Source organism: Salmo salar, chromosome ssa04 (genome assembly GCF_905237065.1).
Source record: "Salmo salar chromosome ssa04, Ssal_v3.1, whole genome shotgun sequence".
NCBI lineage: Eukaryota > Metazoa > Chordata > Actinopteri > Salmoniformes > Salmonidae > Salmo > Salmo salar.
Genome location: NC_059445.1, coordinates 40142709 through 40159988, shown reverse-complemented (window position 1 = coordinate 40159988; position 17280 = coordinate 40142709). Strand labels below are relative to the sequence as shown.

At 40.7% G+C, this 17280-nt stretch overlaps 1 protein-coding gene across 1 annotated transcript; it reads right to left on the bottom strand.

The window, feature by feature from the left end:
• Positions 1-468: 468 nt before the first annotated feature.
• On the bottom strand, positions 469-13522 carry LOC106603049 (matrin-3). The gene is made up of 20 exons (XM_014196185.2): positions 13383-13522; positions 11559-12115; positions 11373-11434; positions 11208-11246; positions 11022-11100; positions 10788-10904; positions 8291-8416; positions 8045-8209; positions 7764-7882; positions 7131-7653; positions 4627-4720; positions 4477-4496; positions 4258-4386; positions 3894-4016; positions 2306-2434; positions 2103-2230; positions 1733-1847; positions 1289-1472; positions 1029-1150; positions 469-731 (listed from the first exon to the last, which is right to left on the bottom strand). The coding sequence occupies exons 2-20, from the start codon at positions 12081-12083 to the stop codon at positions 699-701; spliced, it is 2832 nt and encodes a 943-aa protein (XP_014051660.1). The 5' UTR covers positions 12084-12115; positions 13383-13522; the 3' UTR covers positions 469-698.
• Positions 13523-17280: the final 3758 nt, after the last annotated feature.

Here is a 17280-nt window from a genome sequence, read left to right as displayed (position 1 = left end):
TAACCTGATTCAAGCTTTCATGACATTACCCTGAAGGCAGTGTTCCAAAACAGTGGTAGCTTAAATATAAAGTACTCAACAATTGTTATAGCCTCAAGTTTCTGTGAATTGTAAAATGTTTTGGAATACATTCACTGAACTCTTCCCTATCGGAAGCGTCTAGGCCTGTTTGTTCAGTCTAAAACATGAAAGATTTAAGCCAATCTCCCTCATTTGTCCTTTCCTCAAGCGATGTGCTGCTCCTTGCCACAGACTGGGTGAATCTTCATAGCCTGCTGTCACTGCACCAGATGGTTCTCTGGGTTATGGCAAATTATGGGATGTAGTTCCAGCCAATCCTGTCCACATGTCCTTGATAAATGACAGTTGACCATAAAATCCTTGAGGCCTATGGTTGTTTAAGTGCAATAGGTTCAGAGTAAATAGTAGCCATAAGAGGTGACAAAAGTAATGGCAGAAGTCAAAGAATAAGTCCAACATTTGTTTATTCAATAAGAGGAAACTAAATCCAGGTACTATTCATAACCACAGAATGGGACTACATTTCATAATAGGCTGCATTTAATTAATTTCAAATGGGTAACATAATGTTAACAGTAACAAAAAAGATTGGAATGTTAAAAACAAACGGGACAGAAATGTTTATACTAAAACGGCCTTCCTCTTGGAAGACTACAAGGGGACAACAATCCTCTCAATCAGACAAGGTCTGTTTCTTTATCCATCTTTCTCTGAAAGAAAAGAAAATCGGTGTACATTTTAAATGCATTATCTATGTTAACCCATTACCAAGAACAGCTATAACAGATCCCCAAGTCTCATCTTTCCAATTGGTTGAGATTCCACAAGCATGGGTGATACTAGCTTAAATAAAAAAGGTTTCCCTTGAAATTGATGAAAATTTGACAATTAACAGTGAAACCTGGGGAATGTTGAAAATGTATTCAGCAATTATTATAATATTTTTTTACAAAAACGCCACACCAAAGAATGATTCATAAGACTGACTCGTCATAGTTGAGAATTACCTTAAGGTTCAGATAATGTTCCTCACTGCTACAGTGGACTGATTTGGCTGTTTTCTCATTGTTGTAGAAGATGTTGCACAGCTTGCAGAAGAACCCAGTCCTTGGCACCAGATAGTCTAACCCTGCAAGTAAAAGGAGAGAAAGAAAAAAAGGTTTGTTATTACAATATGGCACTAAAAGCTCTTTAGCAGATCCCTGTCACACCTGATAATAAAAATAGGCAGCCACACAAACAGAAGCCAGTTTCTCTAGCATCTTACCAACAGGGTTGTCAGGTTGATAAGGACCCAGAGGTTCCTGCTGCTTCTTCTCCTCCTCCTCCTTCTCTCCATCTGGGATAGCTTCCACACCACTGGCTTCCTCACCCTCAGGGTCCCCACTGGCTTCCTCACCCTCAGGGTCCCCACAGACCCCCTCACTGTCAGACACAGGACTCTGGACATCCTGGCCATACAAAAACAATCATGTCTATCACTCATTTGTTCTACTTAGCCTGAGAGACCAACACCAAGAAATACCATCACTCTTCTCTGTGTGAAGTGCATTAACTGATTACTTCTTGAATAACCTGTAACTGTAAAAGGATTGTTCACGGACATGCCAAAATTAAATGCATAAATATTCAGCAAGCATTTAACTAACAAGGCAATATTTCACCTTGTTTAAATTAAGGAAACAAAAACATAGCAATAACCATCTTTCACCTCTGGACAGGGGCTTTTGGCTGACCGGCCATTAGTCTTTTCATCTCCATGATGATCTCTTGATCTTCTGTCTTTCTGACTGGCCAACCACAGCTCATATTTGACTGGAGGCTTCCTGTATCAGGAGAACAGAATGTCATGTAGTACTTTATCATGAAAGTGTACTTAGATACAGCCCAGTTTAACCATGGATCACAACATTCTTTATCAGATTATTCTTTGGCTGTATATTCTTCCAATAAATTCCAATCAATTGAGCTGGCAGTGGACATAGAATGCTAGTATCCAGTCTTCAAATTCCATTTAGTCGAACTATCATTTTCATCATCTACTCTACTGCATATGCTTAGGGTCATTGAAAATTATTTACCAGTATATTAGTGAGTCTCCCTTTTTGCACAAACTGACCCTTAACAGGGTCCCGTAGAACTTGTGTGGACGTTGGAAGTACTTCACCATTTTCTGAGCGGCTTCCACGCTCTCCAACTGGATATAACACTGAAAGAAAATAAAAAACATCCATGTGAAAGTCCTTTATTAATAGAAAAACAAAATGGGCAGGTGAAACTTTACCTTTCCATGACGCCAGTTCAAATTATAGCCAGTGATTTTCCCGAAAGGCTGGGCAAGTCGTAAAAGAGAGACGTCCGAGTACTTCTGGAGTGGAAGCATACAAATGTAGATGGATCTCCCACTAGGACTCTACATTGACAGAAACAAAGTCACATTACACAAATATTAACTAGGTCTGTAGTTGAGTTTATAATACAGTGCATTTGGCAAGTATTCAGACCCCTTTACTTTCCACATTTTGTTATGTTACAGCCTTACTCTAAAATCTATTCAGCATTTCCCCCCCCCATCAATCTATACACAATACCCCATAATGATAGCGAAAACAGGTTTAGAAATGTTTGCAATTTTATTAAATATAAACACCTTTTTTACTTAAGTATTCAGACCCTTTGCTATGAGACTCAAATTTGATCTCAGGTGCATCCTGTTTCCATTGATCATCCTTGAGATGTTTATTCAACTTGATTTGAATTTACCACAGGTGGACTCCCACTGATTGGACATGATTTGGGAAGGTACACACCTGTCTATATAAGGTCCCACAGTTGACATTGCATATCAGAGCAAAAACCAAGCTGAGGTTGAAGGAATTGTCCGTAGAACTCCGAGACAGGATTGTGTCAACGCACAGATCTGGACAAGTGTACCAAAACATTTCTGCAGCATTGAAGGTCCCCAAGAACACAGTGGCCTCCATCATTCTTTATGGTAGAGTGGCCAGACAGAAGCCACTCCTCAGAAAAAAGGCACGAGAGACCGCATGGTTTGCAAAAAAGCACCTAAATGATTCTCGGCCCAGATGAAACCAAGATTCAACTCTTTGGCCTGACTGCCAAGCGTCATGTCTGGAGGAAACCTGGCACCATCCCTACGGTGAAGCATGGTGGTGGCAGCATCATGCTAGGGGGACGGCGGCAGGGACTGGGAGACTAGTCATGATCGAGGGAAAGATGAACGGAGCAAAGTACAGAGAGAGACTTGATGAAAACCTGCTCCAGAGCGCTCAGGACCTCAAACTGGGGTGAAGGTTCACCTTCCAACTGGACAACGACCCTAAGCACACAGCCAAGACAACACAGGAATGGCTTCGGGCCAAGTCTCTGAATGTCCTTGAGTGGCTCAGCCAGAGCACGGACTTGAACCCGACTGAACAGCTCTGTGCAGCGACGCTCCCCATCCAACCTGACAGAGCTTGAGGATCTGATGAGGAGGATGGGAAAAACTCCCCAAATACAGGTGTGCCAAGCTTGTAGCGTCACACCCAAGAAGACTTGAGGCTGTAATCACTGCCAAAGGTGCTTCAACAAAGTACTGAGTAAAGGGTCTGAATACATAAGTAAATGTGACTTCATTTTTTTGTTTAATAAATTTGTAAAAAAAATATTTAAAACGTTTTTGCTTTGTCATTATGGGGTATTGTGTGTTGTACTTGAGGGGGGGGACAATTGAATCAATTTTAGTATACGGCTGTAACGTAACAAAATGGGTCTGAATACTTTCTGAATGCACTGCAACTCAATTCTTTCATCAGATGCATAACACGTACAACATAGATACTACACCATTTAGCAGACACCAAACCCACCTCCAACTCTTTCCGTGAAAAGCACATGCTAACATTGACACGTTTCCTCAACAACTCTCCTTTTCCTTTGTAGAATTTCACCATTTCACGTACATCCTCGGTAGTTTCAAGCTCTAACCATGCCTGAAAATATAGAAAAAGCTAAATGTCATAAAAACTAAGACAGCAAACGTTTGCACAAATCAAGGGTTGAGTAAATAAACTCCTTCCTGTATGCCAAACTACATGAATGTCAAATTATTCACCACTGTTGCTATGACAACATTATTTCCATCCCATGATGAAAACCAGATAAGTACCATACAAAATAAAATACACTGATCCCCAAATAACATATCCGCAAGTAACATAATTATGAACATACCTCCTGTCTGAGGAAGGATATGGAATGGTTGACAACTTTCACGTTTGCCCGCTCTGCCAGTTTCAATAGGGCCACCTCCACATTTCCATAGCCCTTTCTAATTGGGCTAATTTGGACAACTTTTCCATCCTGTAGAAAACAATTTTAACCGACTATCAATAAAACAACTTTTCTACACGTTTGACATATTCCAACTACTCGATATGGAGGAATACCAACCCATGAACCATCCTTTGACTCTGCAAATAAAAACAAAAAGTAATTATTACTATAAATGATCTGGGGATTATCTACACAGGCTAGACAACCGTAATAATTGTTTTGTCCATTGCTGCCAAGTAAGAACGTTTTGCATCATTCGTTGCTTACCCAGCGATGTGTCCCCTCCAGTACTGTCGTCGAGTTCATCCAATGTAACAAAATCATCCATATTCTCAGGGAAATCCATGTCATCCATATTGTCCTGTTGGAAATAAATCCACAACATCAATAAGTTAAAGAATTTGAGTTTCAAGGTCCACAGTGCTGCACCAAAACCATAATGAATCTCATAAATATTTGTGAGATTGCAATGGCAAACTGTTAAAAGCATCTCAAACAATGAACATAAAAGTATGCAAAACTGTATTCAATAGTACTGAAGTATGATAAAGATCCATGTCTCAAAGCTAGGAAGTGAACTCTGTGGCTGCACCATTACAAATGACATTGACAGCTTATTCAAACCTCTTGGTCTGTCCAGGTTTTAAACATGTTAGGGCTGAACAGATAAGCATGTCTACTGATCAAATCATATTGTATTTGTCACATGTGCCGAACACAACAGGTGTAGACCTAACCATGAAATGCTTACTTACAATCCCTTAACCAACAATGCAGTTCAACAATGTTTGGCTGACTTTTGACCGATTAAACGCCTGTTCTGGATTACTACTGTGAGTCTAGGTTTTCTGGAAACAAATTGGAGCTTCTACAGAGATTGCTCTATAACCTTTGATATTAAACCATGGAACGTAAGGAGATCCTTCAAAGCTGATCTCCATCTGATTTGTAGGGCACTCATAAAACTGATGGAATGAATAGCCCCTGAGCAAATCATATAGCCTACATACAGTGCCTTCAGAAAGTACTCACACCCCTAAACTTTTTCCACATTGTTGTTAGCCTGAATTTAAAATGGATTACATTTAGATTGTGTGTCACTGGCCTACACACACATACAATACCCTGAGTCAAAGTGAAATTATGGTTTTATACATTTAAAAAAAAAAAAAAAAAATGTAAAAGCTGAAATGTCTTGTGTCCAATAAGTATTCAACCTTTTTGTTATGGCAAACCTAAAGTTCAGGAGTAAAATTGTGCTTAACAGGTCACATAAATTGCATGGACTTTTTATTAATGACTACCCCATCTCTGTACGCCACACATAAAGATAATTGTAAGGTCCCTCAGTCGAGCAGTGAATTTCAAACAAAGACCAGGGATGTCTTCCAATGCCTTGCAAATAAGGGCACCAATTGGTAGGTGGGTTAAAAAAAAAAATCCGACATTGTATATCCATTTGAGCATGGTGAAGTTATTAATTACACTTGAGTATCAATACACCCAGTCTAACTCAGTGGAAGGAAACCGCTCAGGGATTTCACCATGAGGCCAATGTTGACTAAAACAGTTAGAGTTTAAATGGCTGTGATAGGAGACAACTGAGGATGGAACAACATTGTAGTTACTCCACAATACTAACGTAAATGACTGAGTGAAAATAAGGAAGCCTGTACAGAATAAAAATATTCCTCCTGTTTGCAATAAGGCAAAGAAATTGAGGACCACATATTTTCAAGCATGGTGGTGGAGGCATCATGTTATGAGTGTCCTTGTCAAGGTCTAGGGAGTTTTAAGAATAAAAAGGCACTGCTTAGAGCTAAGCATAGGCAAAATCCAAGAGGAAAACCCGGGTCAGTCTGCTTTCCAACAGACACTGGGAGACGAAAATCACCTTTCAGCAGGACAATAACCTAAAACACAAGGCCAAATCTACACTGGAGTTGCTTACCAAGATAAAATGGAATGTTCCTGAGTGGCCTAGTTAGTTTTTAAAAATCTGCTTGAAAATCTATGGCAAGTCTTGAAAATGTCTGTCTAGCCATGATCAACAACCGACTTGACTGAGCTTAAATAATGTTATGTGCCAATATTGTACAATCCAGGTGTGAAAACCTGAGTGACTTATCCAGAAAGGTGATTCTAACATATTGACTAAGGGGTGTGAATACTTAGGTAAATTCGATTCCATGTATTTCATTTTTAAATAAAAATGCAAACATTTCGAAAAACAATGTTTTCACTTTGTCATAATGCATAGATAGGTGAGACTATGTAATACATTTTTAATTCAGGCTGTAACAACAAAATGTGGAATAGTTCAAGGTGCATGAATACTTTCTGAAGGCACTGTAAATAGTGTGCTATGGTACCAAGCAAACTCAATATTCCAACAAGCCATGAGTCAAACCGGGCATTGCTGACATGAGTCACAGAAAACATCTTGACTGTTTGAACCTCGTCAATCTAGACAATCTGAAGTGTCAGATACATTTTATTTGCCACTGAAACTTCAGCCAGATTTCAGTGGTTCTAGGCCACATCTGATGGCCACATCTCTTTCAACTGATCAGTGGAGGATCTCAACCAAACTACATTCTCAGGAATGCTCCCAGAACTTAAAGCAAGTTGAAGAGTTGAAGCACACATGCTTTAAGAAGCCATTGCTAGGAACCCACATCTTGGTTACTTGACAAACTTATTTTCAATTCTGGGAACAATAAGCCTTTTGTTGGTTCCGGTCACAAATATGAATGACAAGAATTTCTTACATCTTCTTGAAAGCTCTCCTGTTCCATCATGTTCTCCATTGAGACGTCATCCTCACACAGAGCTGGATCATCGGCAGCCTTTATGTCAGAATCCTCCAAGGTATCGTCTGCCAACAGTTCTGAGATTTCGGTTTCCCCCTCATCTTTTGAATCAGCCACCAGAGAGGCAGTTTTAGAAGGAGCAGGGTCTTTAGTATCAACACCAGCTCCATTCTCATCATCTAACAAGCTTTGTTTAGCTTCCACCGGGATAATCTCTTCGTCCAGATCTTTGTTTTCCAAATCAATGTCCTCCTCCTTGACCACCTCCTCGATGTCCTGCTTGACCACTTCCTTGACCTCTTCTGAGGTGCTTTGTTGACCTTCTCCTTGTTCTGTCACTTTCTCAGCAGGTTGTTTTCCTGTACTGGGTTTCTCTTTGTTTGTGGAGTTTGAGGTCTTGCTAGTCTCCTCGCTCTTGTGTCTGCTGCTGCGGCCTTTACTGGAATCTGCTCTTCTGGATGTGGTGGAGTCAGGACTTTCTCTACAAGGCAAAAACCATTGAGGTAAACTTCCCTGACACAAGCGTCCTGATGAGTCCCACAGGAAAATTGGTCTGGCCGCAATAGCCCCAGTTGAAGGACTCTTACTTACCTCAGGCGTTTCAGTGACAAGTATACTTTGACACTCTTTCCATTGATCTTTAGGGGGTTGGAGTGGTAGTACTTCACCATAATGTCAGCATCCTTCCAATCTACCATCTCAATCAGGGCCTGCAGATGAATAAGGGAGAATTCATTAGACAAAGCTAGAGAAGGTGCTGCATAATGGGAGGTTGGAGTAAATTGTTTTAATAATTGTTTTCTATTTGAAATCACCAGAGATTTGCAGAATTTGATTGATCACACTTCAATTCCATATTGCTCAAACCTTACCTGGTCACTTGAAAATGTTGAATGCCGCACATCCCCAAACATCTTGGCGAGATCGAGAATCTCTGATTCTCTTTCCTTCCCAGGAGGTAGGCGGGAAAAACAAACCACTGTATTGGTAGCTTGTTTGGTCGGCCGTTTTTCTGTTGGTTCATCCAACCTTGGCGGCTAAAGGAAAAAACAAGCTCATACTGCGATCTCTGATTAAGAATACAGAATCTCAAACTTTTAAGAGGCAGGTGCACTTACATGAATACTGCACACCATAGGTGACAAGTACAGATTCAACTTATATCCCTTCACGAAAGCTTGCTTTTCACTGAAGTGATTCACCATATTGACTGCCTCTTTGTGAGAACCAAACTCCAGGAATCCCTGTAAAAAAAATACAACAGTGAATCATCCAAGACATTCAACTAGATTTTTTGAGAGAGAGAATGTTAAAGCTGCAACATGTAACTTTTTGGGCTACCCAACCAAATTCACATATCTAATTTCTCTCTGTCATTCTCATTGAAAGCAAGTCTAAGAAGTAGTAGATATAGGGCACATAGAACATTTCTATGCTTCCGCTGTTTAAGTTTCCTCTTTTACCTTCGGTTTTGTACACCAACTTCAAATAGCTGAAAAGAAAATAGCTGTGTTTCGAATACTCAAACTAACCGCAATATTTGTGACGTGAACTGAGAATATAGTATGCTTATTGGTCATAGCATGGATATAGTTAGTATGCCAAAAGTTCCCGGATGTCGTACTAACTTCGCCAAAATACAAAGTATACAAGCAGTGTACAATTTCTCCATGCTTTTAGGGCTGTTAATTCAATTCTTCAGAAAATGGCCGTGGCTTCACGTTTTCAGATTTGAAGAAAATTGCGGAAATTATGCAGCCAAAGGCGAAGGAAGAGTGACTGAGGATGGAAGATGGCAGAAACTGAGTAGAGTGAAACTAATAGTACAGAAAGTAAGAATGAGTGGGTTAGTGGCGAAGAAAAAGGGAAACAAGAGAAGTAAAGCTATGTTGGAAAACAGGAAACCACTAGACTCGTTTTTGGTCCGAGTCAGGGTTTTGGATCAATGCTACTTGGGAAATCCGTTTATCGTCTCCAGGAAAATCTGGAATGTGTTGGCGGAAAGTCTGGAGTCGGTGAGAGGCGCAAGAAGAAGCGTGTTAAGATATCGGAGTGGAATGTTTCCTGCATGGATTTTTGTAGCAGGGCGCCTATAAAGGTGATTATTTCTGGGGTGGTGCAAAAAATAAAGGCAGAGGATATAACTGAAGACGTCGATGGAATGGTTGGTCCACGTCGACTGACCTGTATGGTGGACGGAGAAAAGAAACACACTTCATCCATGCTACTGTTCTTTGATGAAGAGTCTCTCCCATCTCATATAAAGTTAGGATTCATGAGATGCCCTGTAAGAGATTTTGTACACAAGACCCTTCAGTTTCATAAATGTAAAAGATTTGGTCATATGTCAAGTGTGTGCAGAAGGGAAGAATATTGTGTGCCAGATGAGGGGAAATGTTCAACTGTGGAGGTGAACATGCGCCTGAATTCTTGAAGTGTCCTGTTAGGGTGAAGGAGAATGAGGTGGCAAGGGTAAGGAGTGTCCAGCGTGTATCCTATCTGGAGGTGGTGAGAAAATTGGAAGGAACGAGTAGCGGGGAAGAAGCAATAGTAGTAGAGCCACCATGACCAGTGAAGTTTCTCATTAACCGAGGGAAATTGAAATGCTACATGTTAAAAAGGTGGACTTTGTATTATTTATTGCAATGGTCATAAACTGTACAGAGATTTCAGAGCACTGTTGGTTAAGGACTTGTAAGTAAGCATTTCACTGTAAGGTCTGTTGTATTTGGCACCTGACAAAGAAAATTTGATTTGACTCTCATCTGAGTGTGCCAGAGTGCAGAATAACTGATGAATTTACGAACGCGCAACACCCGTCAGTAAACGTCGGCAAAAAAAGTGTAATTCAATTGTTGCCAGCAGCAGTTACAGTCACCAACGGTCTGGATAACATAAAAGCAGCCTAACCCAGCTCTGCTAGGTCGAGTAAAATGGTCAGACTGAGGTTCTCTCTCATTATGTGTCTGGAAGTAGCTAGCCAACGTTAGCCAGTTAGCTTGGGTGCTTGACTGCGGTTGAACGCATGGATCAACCCTACTCCTCGGCCAGAGCGTCCAGTGTGCGCTCTAAACCCTCCGAGAGCGAAACGCTCTGAATTTACGAAGGACAATCTGACAATGTTCTGGATTCACAAAACACCCAGAGCGCACACTGGCACTCCAGATTGAACTTACTAACACACCTGGAAACGTAAAATGTCTAGCTAGTTCATTTGTTATGCTAACAAGCTAGCAAGATGTTGCATAGCAATAGTATCAACTTCCGCTAGACAGGCGAAGCGCTAGAACGCTCAACTGAAACAATACCATTCGTTTACAGTATACTAAAATGAACTAATAGTATATACACTCATTAAGTATGTAGCATACAGTAGGTTAGTATGGGTATTAGAACAGCAAATATTGTAAGTTATTGAAAATATATGTTTCACAGAGGTTTAGATGGTACAATGATTCTCTTCACTATACTTAATTGTTTTGTCACATACACTGAAATTAGGTGAACTATTACAATTTTAGCAACCAGGAAATGGCAGATTGATTTCTGCATAGTGCATGTTTAAGAGTTTAGAGTGTTTATTAATCCGTTTTTCTTATCAATTTGTGAACTTACCTTGCAGGGGAACACCAGATGTTTTACAACTGTGCCGAATGGCTTAGCCAAAGCCATCAAGTCTTCAACACAAACAGAGCCATGGGGAAATTTTGTTACGACCACCTTCGTGCCAGCCTGAAGCAAAATAGAAATACCTTCAAGCATGCAGCTTTAAGCAAATAAACATCATAAGAAGTGAATTAAAAATGCTCTATTTATAAGAAAATATTGTCACAAAAGGGGCATCATTACCCTGGGCTTCAAATAGTGTCTTTCTGATGCAGACTTCGGGGCGGTTGAAATAGCATCTCTACTTGGGATGGAGTCGGACCTGGAAGATAACGTAAACAGTGCTAAGTAAGAAGAGGAACAGCTAATGGTTTTACATCATGACATGCCTGTTTTCAACATAAAGCTGAATTTCATGGTTTCCCTAACATTTCCTTCCGGGTATCATGTTTTTTCCAATCTGGATATCTGTAAAAAAAAAACAGAAAAGAAAAAACAAATTTAAATAAAACCATGTTATAAAAAATATCTCAATTGATTGTGACCTGTAATAGTCAATTTTGTGAATGTTTTACTTTGCATGAAAACACTTACAGACGCGAGAGTTCCTGACAGCCCTCCGCATGTCGTAATCCATTGAGATGTTCCTTCCATGTCTGTGAAAAAAACAAACCCATATTAGGCTAAATTAATGCCATCATGGAAGGTTGAGTGTTCTGATTAAAATGATAATAGAAATACAGTCCAACAGCAAGAGTTTTGAAATATAACAAAGCTTACCTTATTAGAATTCAACATGCATAAGCATAGAGAGCATGTGTGTGGGTAAACCTTGGGCACAACTCCATGAAAATCATCCACTTGATAGGAGAAAGGAATCTTTTGCTGGCTGTCGGATGGTTTTTCCATTGAGGGCCTAGTGTGACGGGAACCTCTCCTTGACTCAGTACGCTCTGGTCGACTGTGAATCTCCGCTCTCCTATAGTCAGTGTCACAGTGGCTGTTTGACCTGCGAGGGACCTCAGGGGGGCTGTCCTGTTTGCTAAGGTCTCCATCATCTGTATCCTCCTGCCGGCTGTCTGTCTTTGGAGAGGCCTCTCCCTGCTCCTCTTGCTTGGCTCGTTTGGCCTTCAGTTTCATTATCAGATAAGGTAACGTCTCCACACTGATCTCATTCTCTGGAATCTGGGCCAGAGCATCCACGTCTTCTGGAGAGAGCCCCAGAGTGGCATATAAGTTCATGGTGCTCATCGCTCCATCACCAGATCCTTGGTGTGCAGAGCTGTGACCCTCACTGTCCTCCATCCTCAAACCGTCAGGGCACAGAGAAGTTTATTCTGAAATTGGGGGAAAATGGTGTTCAGTCATTTCAACTGATGTTGTAACATATACACATGACTAAGGCAACCTATATAGTAGGCAGTGTCAGAGGAAGGGCCCCAAAAAAGTGTCAAATACTCCAGTCACCCAAGTCATAGACTGTTCTCTTTGCTACCGCACTGCAAGCGGTAATGGAGCACTAAGTCTATGTCCAAAAGGCTCCTTATCAGCTTCTACCCCCAAGCTATACGACTACTGAACAATTAATCAAATGGCCACCCGGACTATTTACATTGACCCCGCCACCCTTTGTTTTTACACTGTTGCTACTCGCTTTTTATTATCTATGCATAATCCCTTACCCCAACCTACCTCGACCAAACTGTAACCCCGCACATTGACTCAGTAACGGTAGCCCCGGTATATAACCTCGTTATTGTTATGTAATTGTGTTTTTACTTTAGTTTAGTAAATATTTTAACTGTATTTCTTGAACTGCATGGTTGGTTAACGGCTTGTAAGTAAGCGTTTCACCGTAAGGTCTACACACCTGTTCTATTCGGCGCACGTGACAAATAACATTTGATGTATAAATCAATGTTTTTATTTTTATTTTGTATTATTATTAATATTATTATAATATTTTTAGGTATTATTTTTTTCTAACCGTTATTTTACTAGGCAAGTCAGATAATAACAAATTATTATTTACAATTACGGCCTACCCCGGCCAAACCGTGATACAGCCTGGTATAAAGTGTAGGCCCTAAAGAAGAGCCTTGGGAAGGAAGTCTTCGACGACTATGTATCTGAAATACTACCATCTTTAATCATTCAATAGCTCGTTAGATGTAAATTGATGTCCCTCACAGAAAGAATAATACGTTTCCCAGCCCAGAACAACGTAGATGCAATCTAACGTTGGCTACTGTAGCTAGCTACATCGAACGGGCCTTCACCGAAGGCCACGGCACAATAACAGCCAGTTGCTATTAACTAGCTAACTATGCATCTTTAGCTCTGAAAAACGAAGCCCCAATATCTTCTCACCACTGATGAATAAAGATTAGCTATCAAGTATGTACCATGTACCTATAAAGTTAGTGCATTATTGTTAGCTAGCCGCACGCACCGCTAAAGAACGCTGCCTTGCTGACCACAGCCTGGAAGCTAGCTAGCAAGAAGCTAACCATAGCTTTCTACCAAGATAGTTTCGGGGTGAAAGTTTATGCATCCAGTTCAATTACCACATGAAATACAAATGGTGAATGCTGCAAAACATACCTTTTAAGAAGTCCCCTTTCAGGTATTTCGTAAAATTAGGTGGCTAACGTTACAGTCTCAACAAAGATATGTGTAACTAATCCTTCTACCAGCGTCTCGTCAGCGACATAAAAAAAGTACTTCCCTATCACGGAATTTAGAAAATGTTCATAATAAAAGTCCCCCAAGTAATTACATGAATGTATTTATTCATGATATTTGAAAAATAATTGTCTAAACATGAACTATGATTCATATTTAAGTGACATTTGCATGAAATGTTTTTATTTATTGTTTTATTTTTTCAAAGTTAAATAAATGCCCCCAATGCAATACACTGCATATGAAATACATTTTGGTTTATAGAGAAAAAAAGTATACTATGTGTCAATGTAAAAGTGGGGTTGGGAATACTCGTCAGTAGAATCTACATATGGTGTTATTTCATGGAGGACTCGTCTAAATACACAGCAACACTCTACTCCACTCTACTCCATAGCCCTGAATGCAATAAACTGTAGGCCTATAAATTACATATTGGCTCATTTTTTTATTTAATTAACCTTTATTTAACTACGCAAGTCAGTTAAGAACAAATTCTTATTTACATTGACGGCCTGCCCATCATTTTTCTTATAGAGAAAAATGGCGATGTAAAAGCAAGGCACTTATGAAGCCTAATTCCTCCTGTAAGTCGCTCTTGATAAGAGTGTCTGCTAAATGACTAAAATGTTTTTTTTTAAACAAACAGACTTGCTAGTTTAGCAAACCATCAGTCCTTTGGAATGCCAAAAAGATCATCGAGGACAACAACCACTCGAGCCACTGCCTGTTCACCCTGCTACCATCCAAAAAGGGGAGGTCAGTACAGGTGCATCAAAGCTGGGACAGAGGGACTGAAAAATAGCTTCTATCTCAAGGCCATCAGACTGTTAAACAGCCATCACTAATACAGAAAGGCTGCTGCCTACATACAGACTTGAAATCATTAGTCACTCTAACAAATGGATCACTACTCACTTTATTAATGCCACTTTAACAATGATGTTTACATATCTTGCGTTACTCATCCCATATGTATATACTGTATTTTATACCATCTATTGCATCTTGCCTATGCCGCTCGGTCATTGCTCATCCATATATTTATATGCACAAATTCTTATTCCATCCCTTTACTTAGAATTGTGTGCATTAGGTATTTGTTGTGGAATTGTTAGATTACTTGCTAGATATTTCTGCATTGTCGGAACTATAAGCACAAGCATTTTGCTACACTCGCAATACCATCTGCTAACCGTGTGTATGTGACCAATAAAATGTGATTTGATTCCTAGCTTGCTATTATGCAAATCAAATTCAACAATGCCAATAACGTTTTCAAATCGACTTTTGCCTTCAAAAGCGGCTCAAACATAGAACATGTAAGAATTAACTATATCCATTGAATTCTACCATGCTGATATACCGTGCGGTCTAGAATGCCCTTCACGCCAATCAGAAACAACTATTCAACACATGTGATAAATGGTGTTCTAAACTGGGTTGTTCGAGCCCTGAATGCTGATTGGCTGAAAGCAGTAAAAATAAATGACAAAACAGGAATTTTTACTGCTGTAATTACGTTGGTAACCAGTTTATTATAGCAATAAGGCACCTCGGTGGTTTGTGGTATATTGCCAATAAGGGCTGTACCATGGCACTCCGTGTTGCGTCGTGCATAAGAACAGCCTTTACTCACGGTATATTGGCCATATACCACACCCCCCCGGGCCTTATTGGTTCATTATAAATCGGGTGGTTTGAGCCCTGAATGCTGATTGGCTGAAAGCTGTGGTATATCAGATCGTATACCATGGGTATGACACAAAAAAAACTATTTATTGGTCTAATTACCTTGGTAACCAGTTTATAATAGCAATAAGGCACCTCGGGGGATTGTGGTATATGCCCAATATACCATAGCTAAGGGCTGTATCCAGGCACTCCGCATTGTGTCGTTCCCAGCCACGGACTGGTTTCTCCGCTACCGTCTGGCTGGCGGTACAGAAGCATTGGGTCTCGGACCAAAAGGCGCCGAAACAGCTTCTATCCCTAAGCACTGAGACATTTCAACAGCTAGGTGATGGCTGGCCACCCTCACCCACAGTGTATCTGCACTGATTATCTGCACTGACTAAATGCCACTCACAGGTCTCTAGACAGACACTCACATACACCTACACTGACCGTCCTGCACACACACGCACACACACACACACGCATGTAAAAACACACACACGGACGTACACACACACACACTGACACCCACACACACGTACATACACTCACACCCACACACCACTTATACTGCTGCTATATTAATTATTATAATGATTATTTATCCTGCTACCAGTCACTTTCTCCTTACCCCTGCCTACATCTAAATCTACCTTAACAACTCCAGTATCCTGACCCTGTACATTGTACATTTGGTACTGGTACTTACCCTGTATATACCCTATATATGCAAAAGTATGTGGACACCCCTTCAAATGACTGGATTCGGTGATTTCATCCATACCCTGTTGCTGACAGGTGTATAAAATCGAGCACACAGCCATGCAATCTCCATAGACAAACATTGGCAGTAGAATGGCCTTACTGAAGAGCTTAGTGACTTTCAAAGTGGCACCATCATAGGATGCCACCTTTCCAACACGTCAGTCAATCAAATTTCTGCCCTGCTAGAGCTTCCGTGGTGAACTGTAAATGCTGTTATTGTGAATTGGAAACATCTAAGTGGTAGTCCACACAAGCTCACAGAACGGAGCCGCCAAGTGCTGAAGCACGTAAAAATTGTCCTCGGTTGCAACACTCAACTACCGAGTTCCACACTGCCTCTGGAAGCAACTTCAGCACAAGAACTGTTTGTCGGGGAGCTTTCATGAAATGGGTTTCCAAGGCCGAGCAGCTACACACAAGCCTAAGATCACCATGCACAATGCTAAGCGCTGGCTGGAGTGGTATAAAGCTTGCCGCTGTTGGATTCTGGAGCAGTGGAAACGCGTTCTCTGGAGTGATAAATTACACTTCACCATCTGGCAGTCAGACTGACGAATCTGGGTTTGGCGGATGCTAGGAGAACGCTAGCTGCCCGAATGTATAGTGCCAACTGTAAAGTTTGGTGGAGGAGGAATAATGGTCTAGGGCTGTTTTTCATGGTTCGGGCTAGGCCCCTTAGTTCCAGTGAAAGGAAATCTTAATGCTACAGCATACAATTACATTCTAGATGATTCTGTGCTTCCAACTTTGTGTCAAGTTGTATTTTACTGGGTGACTTTCGCACTTACTTGAGTAATTTTCTATTAACGTATCTTTACTTTTACTCAAGTATTTTTTTTTCCAGCACTGAAAGATAGTAAGGCAACTGCTGGGTACAGCACATAGCTTTATGGTTTCACACAACTCTGACTTGAGGGTGCTAGAGGGTGCTACTAGAACAAGATGTACACTGAGTGTACAAAACATTAGGAGAACCTGTTCTTTCCATGACACACACTGACCAAGTGAATCCAGGTGAAAGCTATAATCCATTTGAACGGGGTATGGTAGTAGGTGCCAGGCGCACCGGTTTGTGTCAACAACTGCAAAGCTTCTGGGTTTTTCACGCTCAACAGTTTCTCGTGTATATCAAGAATGGTCCACCACCCAAAGGACATCCAGACAACTTGACACAACCGTGGGAAGCATTGGAGACAACATGGGCCAGCATCCCTGTGGAATGCTTTAGACACTTTGTAGAGTCCATGCCCCAACGAATTGAGGCTGTTCTGAGGGCAAAAGGGGGACAGCAACTGAATATTAGGATGGTGTCCTTAATGTTTTGTATACTCAGTGTATAAGCCACTAGTCCATATAATCATCCAGGAATACATCT